The following is a 14482-nucleotide window of genomic DNA, read 5'->3' on the forward strand; positions in this document are numbered from 1 at the left end:
TCTAACATTTGACTTCCTATGATGTAGGATTATCATTTGGGTAGAATCAATTAGAGCTCAACACTAATGCAAAACTTCAGTAAACATTTTGTACCTGCTTCGTACACAATAAAACAATCCTTGTGAAGTTGCTGTTGTTAAGTCGATACACAGATTATTGCTTGGCAGCATTTTTTGTACAGGAAGGTTGATGATAGAGGAAATAACATCTTGTCTGTTCGTCAACAAATTTACAATACGTTTCATCTCAATACCTCAAACATTTCTTACCAGCTTTCATCAATGTCTTTAAGTAGGGTATGAAATTCATATATCTTTGTTCAACATGCAACATGTTTAAAAGAAGCACATGCCATTTGAGTTTGTGCGTTGGCACAGAGATCATATAATATTTTGTCACATTGGTTCCAATCAAAAAAGATTTACAATTTTTGATGAATGTGTCTTGATCTTCTTCAACTACACCTGCCAAATCTAATATAGAAGCAAAATCCTATTGTGTATTATCAGCTACAGCAAGTCATAAATTGCAGTTCTTTTTGGAAGTTTTTATCATAGCATTGGGTGATTAGTTAATAAATTATAAAAGTTATATACAAAATAATAAACTCTTGTTATGCAGCATTAACTTTGTTGAAAGTTGACATGGAATATTTGTATTTCTTCAATTATAATATTATGTGAACAAACAGCCTTATTTTAATTTTATAATAAGCACTAAATTCCCTAGTAAACATTTTTGAATAGCAATTCAAAAACTAGTAAGTGCAAAGAAATACTTAATTGGCCATTGTGTTCACGGATTTAGCATAATAAAAATAACATTCCTGATTTTTTTGGTTTTTTGGTGCACAAAGTGAAGAATTTATAGTTTTTAACTTGTCAGTTTGTTACTTGTGTAGCAAAACTATTTTCCGTGTATAAATGATTTACTAACAGTACGAAATGAAAGCAAACTTTGTGTTTGAATGTTAACACTTCTTGAATGAATATTATTTCCTGTGTTTTGTTAACTTAAAATTTAAAAGTTTCTCTTCATTTTGTTAGACAAAAAATATCACATTACCATGACGTCACTACGCATGTTACCCGCGATGGATGTTCATCAATACAATGAAGAACATGAGCAGCAGTATTATATTTCTAAAAACAAGTGAGTCTTCTTTTCTTCTGCTAGCCAAGGAGCTTTCTTGACTTTTGTACATTGGCATTAGCCACTAGCAGTTGGTTTTACCTATAATGTGATTTTCCCTTTACACAAAATAGTAATCTGTGCAAGTATACTATACTGGATGTTTTTGAGAATACCCATCATTTGTGTAAATGTTATGTTGTGCAGAGTGCAATTTGCAATTAATTTTTAATGAGTGGTTTATAAAAGTGAAAAATTTTCTGGCCATATAAAATAAGAAAAAAAATTGATTTACAAAATATGAATTATGATTAGGAGTGAACCAGTAGCAATTAGTTTTAAAGAACCTCTAAAAACCTAAATTTCATCATCCACTTGCTGTTTGTCTGTGAACCAATTTAAGAACTTAAAGTTTTGTAATAGAAAATGCTATTATAATCGCACTTATAATCATAGTAAGAAATCATCTCCAAGCAAATTTCATTACTTCATGTTAACAGGCAGGCAAGGGTCACAAAATATTGATACAGAAAATATATGTACAGTACTGTGAAAAGGTTTGTTAACATTGTGGTTCGTGTTTATTTCATGTTACGCACGAACCACGATAGCCCACAATGCATATTTTTTTAACAATCGTGGACCTCACGATCATGTTTTGTGGACTACACAAACAAAAATTAAACATTACACAGTTGCGTCCACGATAAATAACTTCTATTGTAAAACAACAAAGACCGTATTCGTTCATCAATTAAATCAAAAACTGACGGCAAAAATAAATAAATTAACACTCATAAAGCTAGCTAAATAATAGATTTTAATCGTTCGTAAATCAACATGCGATGTAAAAAAACATTTCTATCGCCGCTTTTTGTTTATAAACTTTTAAAATGCAATCTAAAAAAACATTTATATCGCCGCTTTTCGTTTATAAACTTTTATAATGCGATCTAAGAAACATTTCTATCGCCGTTCTTCGTTTTTAAACTTTTAAAACGCGATCTAAGAAAACATTTCTATCGTCGTTTTCGTTTATGAACTTTTAAAATGCGATCATAGAAACATTTCTATCACCCTTTTTCGTTCTTAAACTTTTAAAACGCGATCTAAAACAGCATTTCTATCACCGCTTTTCGTTCTTGAACTTTTAAAATGCGATCTTTAAAAACATTTCTATCACAGCTTTTCGTTTTTAATAGTTTAAAATGCAATCTAAAAAAGCATTTCTATCGCCCCAGACAAATTTAACTTTTCTAGATAAATGACATTTCCTAAAAATACAATCGCGTCCATGACGAAAAAGTATACACCAAGCAAAAAAATGAATATGCTGTTGTAACTTGATAAAACCTGAAAAAAAAAATTATACTGGCTATAAAAATCGTGGAGCTCACGAAAATAATCGTGGGACACACGATCCTTCGTGGAGATAATAATATTAGCGTGGTGGCCACGTTAGAATGTTTGAATGTTTGTTATACATAAAGACCACGATTTTGTCGTGGTTTGTGTGCACCACGCTCGTTACACGAACACAATCCTAACAAACCTCTTCACAGTACTGTATGCTGAGCAGTCCTCCATCAAATTTCCCACGGATAAAGACTAGTTCTCCTAAATTGTCCGAAAAAGGTCCTGATTATTTATCTGAAAAATCGATTTTATCCGTAAATAACTGCAAATATATTTTTTGCCTTTCTGTTTTTTTTTACAAGTTATACATTAATTTTTTCGCAAACCAAAAAAACTTGGTACTAGTCCTGGGTATAGTCTTGATATGTGTGCAAGGCAGATGTTTTTCAAAATATGCAAACTGAAACTTATTGACATTCTTCAATTCCCTTTAGTGGACTGCAACAGATCTAACTGGTATGCAGAGGGTGGGTTGGCACAAAACTTGTATCAGGTGTTATGTGCATTGTTTTTTAAGATTTACGAGTGTTATAATTAAAACAGGTTCATGTTTTAATTACCTTCATCCAGGTTTCAGAGAAAACCCTATATACAGCCTATAAACAACACAAAGAATATTTATGTGAGTTATACTCTCTTTTCATAGAAGCATATTCTAAATTTTTATCAGCCTCAGTAGGCTTCAGAAACTGCTATTTCAGCTGCAAACTGTGCTTACAATATCTAGTATTATCTAGTATATCTCATTATCTATTCTAATTATCTAATTATCTTATCTAATATCTAGTACAATATCTGCTTACAATATTTAGTAATGTTGTTCAACCTTGTTTATGTTTGTACCATTTTCACACAATAGCAACAATGTTTTGTAAATTTGTAAAAAGATGTTTGGACATTTTTAGAATATGTACAATGTATGTGGAATATGAATATGCAGAATTCCTATTCGTCTGTGCAGTCAAACCTGCTATAGCGATCACCTGTATAGGACGGTAACCTGTCTTGATCACCACATTTGGGTCCCCCAATGTGTTTTTAGGTCATTTGCTACTCTTTAAGACGACCACCTGCCTAATGCGACTAACAACCGCTATTTTTAATTCCTTTTTTTTCAAAAGCAGCAAACCTTGCCCATTTTTCTACTGCAATATAAGTATATATGTGTAGTAAAGCATTTACATTTACATTCAATTTTTCATAACTTGGAGGTCACAGCTCTTGCATAAATTCAAATAATCTCTTCTTTCCACAAGTTGTGATAAAAGACTAAAAGGAAAAATGTGTCCACAGAGGAGGTGTTTTTTATGAGGCAACTACTTTAAGTCCCCAGAATGGCCGTCTTTCACAGGTTTGACTGCATGTTTTCAGTTTCGACAGCTGATATTATGCTTTACATACTTATTATGCTTTAAGTTGGTTTTTCCCAATACAACTGATTTTAACTAGCTATACAGTTCAATTTAGCAGGACCCAATTTGCTAATCGAAATGCCAATCACTCTACGATGAATATTAAAATGGTGAATTAACTATTTTCATTATTGTGTCTTTCCCTATCTTTATTTGTGATAGTGATGTTAATTAGCAGTAATCGTTCCTTCTTTTTGTTAGTTGTTTTTCTTTTTGTTACTTTTTTTTGCTTGATTATTATTTTATGTTGGGAGCGAAAATAATATATTTTTTTTGTTAGCGTATTTCAGTTATTACATATTTAATAAACCATTAATGAAATCAAACTAGGCTCATTGCAGTATTTCCTTTTAAAAACCTCCTTTTAATTCTTCAATTGAAGTTTTTATTAAAATCTTATTATCAAATGCAGCTCACTATAAATAAGTGTATAAAAATATTTACTAAGCTTTTAATTTAGAGTCGAAATATATTTTTTCAAATTTCTGTTATCAATATTCGAAAGTACTTCAATTGTTATTATTAAATTCTTATAGGTAAAGTAGTGTACATTAAGGAAAAAGTTAAAATTAAATAAATTTCCTAGATTGAAAGTGTTTTTAAAATCTCATAACGTTTTAGGACCCTTCATAGTGGACAGAGATTGGGGCAATAATAACAATGTAACGTTTTATGATATCCAAGTAAATATTTTATTCATAACATAAATCAAAATTACCTTGTCTTCAATTGAACATTATTTTAGGACATGTTCAAAAAACATAGGCAGGATTTTGGCCAATTGTGAACATTGGTATGCCATGTTACATTTTTATCTCTGTAGCTGATTTGGTATTTCCAATAAAAATCTTGAATACATTTTAAGAAATAGAATAAAAAATCTTTGAACAGTGAAGTTTCCATCCTTGTAGTTTGTGTACACTATGAGATATATATTTACAAACTCAAACAAGAGAAATGATAAAAAAGTAACAAGTGTATTTTTTTAAAAATGATAAAAAGCTCCATAATGTTTGAAAATTTATTTTTATGACTTGAAACTTGGTACAGGCATAGTTTTGATAAATACGAGCACAATTTCTCGGTTATTTTTTATGAAGCAAGCAAAATGATAAATCTGTAACAGAAAACATATTAAGATGTTAGGTTTTTATCTGAAGATTTCAATGTTTATTTTTTTCATTTAGAACATAAATCAATAAAAAACAACAGTTTCAACATTATGCTACAACATGAAATAAAAATTATTCAGATTTGAACACAAAAAAATGATAAATATTTAACTAAAATAAAGTTATTGTTCTATACCCTGCGTTAAATATATGTTACTTTATTGATCAATAATTTAATGAAGAAATGGTTCTAGAAAATTATCCTTTTAAGAAATTAACTGGGTAAGCTTTATAAAAGGTTTTTAAGAATAAATAATGGTGCCAAACCTGTAACATTGTGTGTAATTGATAAAAATGTAACCTTGATTGCATTCTCAGTTACTTATTTTGTATATTGATACAGATGAAGATTTACAAAAAATCTTCTTTCTTACTAAGTTGCTGAACCTAAAAGACAATCCTGGGTGTTAATGGTCTTTATCATTTGCAAACTTGTGTGATAAAAAAGTAACATAACTTAAGTATACTTGCCTGTCGATTTTTATGAAAAGGATTGGAAAATCAGCTGTCAGAATTTGTTGCGTCTGTTATATATTTCTTATGCATTCGTTATGTTACTCTTTTATCCCAATACAATTGTCTAGTTTTCTTCTGATTTAAAAAAGTTTGGTAGCACAAGAAATAGAATTAAAATATGTTTTTACCTTTAATGACAAATCCAGATAAGAAGATTGAATTGGCTGGGGTGCTTGGAAAGAATAGAGGGGGATAATCGGGTAAGAAAGTGTAGAGACTTGATAGTTTCTGGGGCAAAGCCCAGAGGCAGACCGAGAAAGACTTGGCAGGAGGTTATAAGGACAGACTTGATACAGAGGAAGTTGAGTTTAGATCTAACACAGTCTAGATCAGATTGGAAGAGGGTCATTAATATACCACGTCCAACCCATGCTAGCATGGAAAACGGACGTTAAGCCGTTGATGATGGTGATGATGATGGTGATGGTGATGGTGATGGTGATGGTGATGGTGATGGTGATGGTGATGGTGATGATGACAAATAATTTATTTAAAATCCTAAAAAAATTTACCCTGCATGTTATGTTTTTATCCCTAATTTGAATGAAATTTACCTAAAATAATTATTACAATGTAGTTTTTCCATAAATTACTAACCAAATTATGACTATTTATTAGATTATAACTACAGATTTTGAGTCCAAAAAGTAACACACTCATAATATTGCCCTTGTTACTTTGTTATCATGTATCTTTCCGGGAATAGTGTTACTTTCCTTGTCTGATGCTATTTTTAGCTTCGAATAGGATCAAAACAACCAGTTTTGGATGTTATAGTGTTACAAATCATCTCAAAACAACAAAAGAGATATTTAAGTAACAAAGTTACTTTTTTGTCAATTTCCTTGTGTAGCTTAGGTTTCAAAAGAAACAAAATAGTGAGTCAGACTTGTTACATGATTATCAATTTTTCTACAAAGTTTCATGGAAATCAAGGAAATAATTTTTAAGTTATAGCTGAAAGATCAAATTTGGCATTTTTTGAATGTTCACATCCTTGCCTATGTTTTTTGAACATGTTCTTTAACTATTAGAGAAAAGGACGTTAAAAATAACAGAGTTGCAAGCTCCCAAACTCAGTTCTCGTGTTTGGGGTTCACAAAAAACCTCCACTTCTCACTAGCACAATTTAAAAGCACCTCAGAAAAAAGTATATATATTAAAGTATATTTTTCAATTCTCTCCAATAAGAGAACATCCTATCCGACAGCAACAGGTTAGTGATTTTAAAAGTATACGTAGATGTAGATGTGCAATGAAACAATTAAGACCTGTAACAAGTATTGGATAACCATTAAAATTGTCATCAGTGAATTTATTTTAAAAAAAGGACAATCACAAACATGTATTGGTAAGCATTGCTTTTTTTAAAAAACTTTTTTATAGATATCCAACCGACAGCAGCAATGATCCATTCGAATTGTTTATTTGTCCATATGATCCAAATCATAAAATTACTGCTAAGAAATGGAATAAACATTTAAACGGTGATAGAAAAGTATGCCTGCCCTTTTGTTGATACTGTAGATCTTTTCATAAATTTGTATTATTTGCGTTATTTATTTCAATTTTTAGAAATATGGCGGTAACTTCAAAACTTGTATGTTTAACGCAAGCCATCACATTCCTGAACCTGCATATGAGTACCATATGACCACTTGTCCAGACCAGGTAGACTGTATTTTTAGAAATCTATGCTGTCTTGAATGATCACTTTTGTAATAATATTGTTTAACAAACTTGCCATCTTAAATAATTTTTTGTTTCCTGCAACCTGACCTACTGTAACAAAATATTGCCAATCCTAAAAATTTTAGATAAAAAAATGTAGCCATGAGCAATACAAAAATATATAAACAAAGAATAAAATCAATCTATATTAAAATACCCATATACGTCTGTCCGTCACGCAAAATGGTAACTTAGCTGCACAAGTAGCGAGACGCAAGCAATGCGGTATAAAAAGGACGGGCTAACGACTAGTTTATTAAAACCAAGCTTTTCGTACTTCTATGTACATTTTTAAGGTACATGAAATGTACATGAAGTACGAAAAGCTTTTATTTTAAAAATTCTACTTCCATAAAATAGGGAGAGAAAAAAATTAAATAAAACTTACCTCATAAATTTAGTGTTTATATTTGCATGTTGTTCTTTTATCTTTATATTTTCAGTACATAATACAAAAAGGCAACTGCTAATCGAACTGCAAAAAAATACTACTAATTTGATTGGTTATTACATGTGCACGTATATACACTCTGCTCTCGTTTTTTCATGCAAACAATGAAGACATTGTAGGGAATTAAATGTAACAATATATACAAATTATGCAGTATTCGAATTTTACCTGCTTCAAAAAAGTTTGGTAAATTGGAGAAACCATATTAAATTTGAGCAAGTGATATAATTTAAAAAGAGCAATAAGATTAAAGGGATCATTGATGAGGTTTTATGCACTGGAAACATGGGATGATTTCTCGAAAAGGGCTTTAACTGGAGCAATTTATGGTACAGAATATTGTTCGATTTCAATTTTTCATCAATCAAAAAAATCAGTGAAGAGGAGGTGTCTGTGTTAAAACTAAATATTGTTGACAAGGATTTGGACTTTGACCCCAAGTTAAAGTATGCGAATACAAAAGTTTTTGAAAATGATATGTCAAAAAAAAAATTTTCTTAGGTATTTCCAGCACTAATGAGGCATGAATTACGTTGCTATTTATTAATATGGTTAAACTGCAAATTTGTGCAGAAGTCCAATTATTTAGGGAAGAAAAAGCTTTAAATCTTGTCAGCCACTTCAGAGAATGGGAAGTTAAGGCTATGATTGCAAATTGCCTTTGGTATCTTGATAGCACCAATAAAAATATACAGGCTCATGCTAAAAACGATCCTAATTGAGTTTTGTTTACTTTACGGGTAGAAAGTTTCGCTCAGAGAAGGTTTAGCGCTTTCACGATTTTTAGCCATATTGCGAAAATAAGTACCCGCAGCTAATGTACCATCTATCGTTCCATTCCTTTGCTGCCTTCGATCAGGAAATTGGAAGAAAGTGTTACAATGATCACTATACCAGCCCATCAAAATGGAGAAAACAAGATTGATGATGAAAATGCCTCGTCAAGTGATCAGGACTCCAAAACGAAAGATTATTTTACACAAAATTGATTTATTCACTCGTTCATGAAGTAAATCCCTAAAATTTTGTGTTTTCTTCCTTGCGAAACTTTCTCTACGTAAAGTATAATATATTACATAAACTTAAACACACTCATCAACAGCTTGTCTCTTTTTTGCTTTAAAAATAAATTGATGCGGAAATAAGATGCAATTTGGTTTTGTTCCAGGGCGTGGCACTACAGATGCAATATTTTTACTCAGACAGCTTCAGGAAAAGTATTTAGGAAAGAGAAAGAATCTCTATTTTGCCTTTGTAGATTTAGAGAAAGCTTTTGATAGAGTGCCACGTAAAGTTATTTGGTGGGCTATGAGAAAATTAGGTGTGGATGAGTGGCTAGTTACGATGGTTCAGTCTATGTACAGCAATGCTAGAAGTCGTGTCAGGATTAACGATTCACTTAGTGATGAATTTAGTGTAAATGTTGGTGTACATCAGGGTTCTGTACTTAGTCCTTTGTTGTTTATTCTAGTCTTAGAAGCGCTGTCGATGGAGTTCAGAACAGGTTGTCCATGGGAGTTATTGTATGCAGATGATTTGGTTCTCATAGCAGAGTCGATGGAAGAATTAGTTGAAAAGTTTGAGAAGTGGAAGAAAGGACTAGAAGAGAAAGGGCTGAAGGTAAACACAGCAAAGTCTAAAGTCATGATAAGTAGCATTGCAGCCAAGTGTGACCTTGTAGTTGGAAAGTGGCCTTGTGGAGTTTGCAGGAAAGGGGTTGGTAGTAACTCAATTTTTTGTCAGACCTGCAAGCATTGGGTACATAAGAAGTGCAGTAGTATTAGTGGAAGGTTAAGAGCTGACATACAGTTTGTATGCAAGCGTTGCAAAGGTGAGACTATAGAGAATGAAGTATTTCCAGCTTTAATGATGTACAACAGTGGCTCGTTAAAGATAGTTAAGAACTTCTGTTACTTAGGTGATATGTTGGGCAGTGAAGGGGGTGTTGAAAGAAGTGTTACTTGCAGGATAGGTTCTGCTTGGAAAAAGTTTAGAGAGTTACTTCCTTTATTGACTAGCAGAGTCCTGTCAATTGAGGTAAAAGGTAGGTTGTATGAGGCCTGTGTAAGAAGTGTTATGTTGTACGGTAGTGAGACATGGGCAGTGAAGCAGGAAGATCTTGACTGTTTAGAAAGGAATGATATGAGAAGGGTTAGGTGGATGTGTAATGCCAGTCTGAGAGACAGAAAGAGTTCAGATGAGCTAAGAAGCAGGCTAAGTCTCCGTAGAATTAAAGTTGTTATTCAGATAAGAAGATTGAATTGGCTGGGGCACTTGGAAAGAATGGAGGAGGATAATTGGGTAAGAAAGTGTAGAGACTTGATAGTTCCTGGGGCAAAGCCCAGAGGCAGACCGAGAAAGACTTGGCAGGAGGTTATAAGGACAGACTTGATAGAGAGGAAGTTGAGTTTAGATCTAACACAGTCTAGATCAGATTGGAAGAGGGTCATTAATATACCCCGTCCAACCCATGCTAGCATGGAAAACGGACGTTAAGCCGAGAATGATGATGATGATGATGATGAAACATAAAACACAAAGGCATTAATCTCAAGAGAATAAGGTGTGCTTCAATGAGTGTTGCAAAAATATAATTACGGCTCGCTCTGGCTTGTTAAACACCAATAAAAGTAAATTTTGAAATATTTATTTTATTGGTTGTTAATAGGCTTTATATTCTACACTAAAATTGTTGGCTGTCATACAATTTGTATCATTTAAAATCTTATACATTATGTTAGACTAACGCTTTAATGTGACCCATTAATAGTGTCCTAAAAATAAACTTCCGTCTTTCATTCTCCTTAACGTTTACATAATCACTAGTTTAAGAACAGGGATCAGTAAATATGTGGATGAATTATATGCTAAGGGAGCATCAGCCGCAAAATTATAGTTCTTTCGGAATCCATGAAAGCAGGTTCTTCCTGCTTTCATGGATTATGTTACAATTTAAGGGTCTGCTTGCTGAGACTTTATTCAGCAGCAGCAACAACCGGCTCGACATTCAGTGAATATAAAGTCTTCAGATATAGTGATCATTTCATATATCTCATTTTTTATTCTAATTCTTGCATAACTATGATTGTCAGGGACAGGAACAGACAGTTGTATTAGCCTTGGCGTTTCAAACGAAACACACTGCTAAAAATAGCATCCAATATAGCATTTGTATATAACAAACATAATGTAACATTTTTTATAACTCAAGGTAGCCTGTGGTACTGAAAAGAGTTTGCTTATTATTGACATATTTCCTCCCCCTTACGCTTGAAAATAATATATATATTTTTCGTTTCTAAGATGGACCTACCCTAACCGATGGAGCTACCCTAATCCTTTTTTGCAGCTTGAGTTACAGCAAACAAGCAATTATTTAAGGAGAGTCTAATTTTTGGTACTACAACATATCATTAACCTTACCTTCCTAACCCATTGTTTATTGCTTGTCCACCTTTGGTGGGTCGCACTCACGCAAAGTTAAGGAATAAAGATGTGCTTTTTTAAAGCTACATCTTCTTCTTGTTCAATGTTGATAATAATCAACTAATTTAGTTTTTATTCTAACAGATAAGGAATTCTTTTTTTCCTGAAAGAATAAAACAGACTTCTCGTGTCATTTTTAATTTTGAATGGTCACTATGGTAACTCATAGCAAAGTTAACATTATATATATCTTGTGTTGCAGCACATCATTCGCAAAGGCCTAGAAGAGAGTAAGTCCTTAATTTGTATTAATTTTATTCTACTTCCAATAAGGATCTAATTTTGGTTGCTTTGCTCGAATTTAATTAATATTCTCACAAAATTTATTTAACTTTCCTAATGTGAGATAGGAGGATAGAAAAAAATAAACTAAAGAAACTATATCTTTTGTACTGTCTGTGTAGGCAAAGCAAGTGCTTTTATATACATTAGCTTGTAAAAAATGCATAGCTTTGTTTAATAAAAAATCATTATTTAATCTGATTGATTGAGATTTTGAATAAGAATTTTTAGAAGGAACTCCCGTAAGAAATTTGTTCTGTATTTTTATGAAACTGTTGTTTACATTTTTAATTGGCTAGAGTTGGCTGGGAATTGTATTGTATGCTAATTTAAATTTACCGCTTGACTTCCGCTTCAACCTTCTTCTTCATTAAAGAATTTCAAACTAGCTCCTGTCTTTTTTGTTGCATGTGGCCCTATTACATAAGATTTATTTTATTTGTTCAAATTAATGACTTCCATCCTATAAAATTAATGTCATAGGGAAAAACAATTAATATCCCTTCGCACCAAAGTTAAAAAAAGTTCTAGGACTTTCCAACATCGATATCTGTACAAATGTGTTTTAAAACATGTGTTTTAAAACATGATATACTCACATAGCTAAGCTATATGTGAGTATATCATGTTGATAAGGAAATATTTAATTAACAGCAGGTGTGTCCATAATTTCTTTTGTTTCGAATTGAAAAGGATTTATTTAATGAAACAGGTTGTTAACAACATGGTGACCACAGTCCTAGAAATTCCTGAAAAATCTTGGGAAAATTAACTTGTCCTGGAAATTCCTAAAAAATCCTGGAATTTTGACAAAAAATTGAAGATGTCCTGGAATTGTCCTGGAAAGTAATCATGTTAAGAAAAATGTTAATTCCAAATGTTTAAATCCGTTTACAAACGTTACAGAAGGGATTTTCTCAAGTAGTGGTTAAAACCTTTAAGCTAGATGTTTGGATTGTTTGCACAGTGAAGAAGCTTTTACTTGCGATGTGTCTCTTTCAACAATTACAAATTGTGATTCCTTTCACTATCGCAACTTGCAAGCGAATAAAATGTTACAGTATATATATCTAAAGAAAATGAATTCCCTAATGGAGTTAAAGCTCGTTTTTTACATAATGATATATTCTAAATATAAATCAACTTAATGGCTCCTTAAGGGAGTCATTAACGTAAAGGAATAATCAAATTCAGGACAACAGGACAAATTCTTATATACCCCTCCCCTTGACGAAGTTAATTAAACTCTAGACGTCGGAGTTTCGCCATGGGTCGAAGATATGTACCATTTTTTGTTTTAATTTCTGCCATTCTCACTTTTCCATCTCTTCCTGCAATTCCTTTTACCACAATTCCTAGCGGCCACTGTCCTCTCGGCGAGTCTGTTTCAATCAGAACCAATTCGTCAATTTCCATGTTTCGATTTTCATCTTGCCATTTTAATTGTTTCGATAGTGTTGGCAAGTATTTCTTTCTCCAACGGATCCAGAAATGGTTTACGAGTACTTGAATATGCTTCCATCGTCTTCTGAAACTTTGTGGAATATCAGCATTTTTGTCTAAAGACAGTGAAGAATTGGGACTTCCAAACCTTTTCAGGAGATGGTTTGGAGTCAAAGCTTGAAAATCGCTAGGATCGTCACTAACTTGTGTTAGTGGTCGACTGTTGACGATATTTTCCGTCTCCGCCAACAGAGTCATCAGCTGGAAATCGGTCAACACTAGATTCTTAGTCAGAAATTTCATTGTGGTTTTCACTGTTCGTACAAGTCGCTCCCAAGTGCCACCCATGTGGGGAACAGATGGTGGGTTAAATCTCCATTCAACTTGTAGGCCGAAACAATAATTTTCAACCTTTTGATGACCCAGTTTTTTCAGCTCTTGCTTAAGTTTGTTCGAGGCACCCTTAAAATTTGTGCCGCAATCGAAAATTATCAATTTTGGCTTTTACCAGTTCGAGATGTACCCAACGAATTGTCATGCATGTAAACGACGACACCCATTGCTTGAGTCTCTTTCTCCCCTGCTCTATCAATAGTGGTTCAAAAAAGTCTACTCCTGTATTTGTAAAGGGAGGCTCTTCCAAGTCGATTCTATGTCTTGGGAGATCCGCCATCACTGGGATTTGAGCCTTTGACCTAAACTTCTGGCAGTCGATGCATTTTTGGAATCACGCGTTTTACTGCTACGTGACCATTCAAAATCGAATCGAAAATCGAATGAAGAATAATTTTCGTAACTGACTACCATTTTTTTTCTGTCAACCGCAATAATTTAAACTGTTTTCCCCTTGATGTCTTTGTCATCAGGATCCAATGGGAGTATTTCTATGAATGGCCAAATGTTTTCGTTGCCCTGCAAGAAATTCGGGCCAGACTTCCAAGATCTTTTGCTGTCTGCAAGTTCTAGCTTGTGCATATTGTAGACCCCTCTTGTGATGACATCAGCTGGATTTTCATCGCCAGGTATGTGATACCACTGCGAGGGATTTGTTACTTCTCGGATTTCAGAAACTCGATTTGCAATAAAGGTTTTATATCGACTTTTCTCATTTTTAATATACTGAAGTGTCAATGTCGAATCACTCCAGAAATAAACTTCTTCAATTGGTATTTTCGATTTCTTTTATGATGAATCTGTACAGCCTTACTGCAAGTGTGGCAGCATTAAGTTCAAGTCTTCGAAGGTTTTGTGGCTTCGTTGATGCAACTCTTCCCTTTGACATCACGAGGCTTATTTTACTGGTGATACCAATTCCTCCGGTAATACATTTAGCACGTCTTTATCATTACTAACAAACTTTGTCAGTCTAAATCCACCAAGCTTCATAGATTCAATCAAATGAAGACACAGACTTTTTCCATTTTCCACATTATTGACAGAT

General features: G+C 32.9%; 1 protein-coding gene across 3 annotated transcripts in view; it reads left to right on the plus strand.

The window, feature by feature from the left end:
- The first annotated feature begins 1047 nt into the window (after window positions 1–1047).
- Window positions 1048–14482, plus strand: part of LOC130614738 (uncharacterized) — a 47134-nt gene continuing 33699 nt past the window's right edge. The window contains exons 1-4 of one of the 3 annotated variants that reach the window (XM_057436180.1): window positions 1048–1153; window positions 7035–7146; window positions 7224–7319; window positions 11519–11546. In XM_057436180.1, the coding sequence (XP_057292163.1) occupies window positions 1068–1153; window positions 7035–7146; window positions 7224–7319; window positions 11519–11546 (322 nt within the window). In that variant the 5' untranslated portion in view covers window positions 1048–1067. Of the gene's footprint in view, window positions 1154–4617; window positions 4644–5301; window positions 5355–7034; window positions 7147–7223; window positions 7320–11518; window positions 11547–14482 lie in introns of those variants that run through there. The other 2 variants (XM_057436182.1, XM_057436181.1) reach the window with 2 other exon arrangements.

Source organism: Hydractinia symbiolongicarpus, chromosome 11, assembly GCF_029227915.1.
Source record: "Hydractinia symbiolongicarpus strain clone_291-10 chromosome 11, HSymV2.1, whole genome shotgun sequence".
Lineage (NCBI taxonomy): Eukaryota > Metazoa > Cnidaria > Hydrozoa > Anthoathecata > Hydractiniidae > Hydractinia > Hydractinia symbiolongicarpus.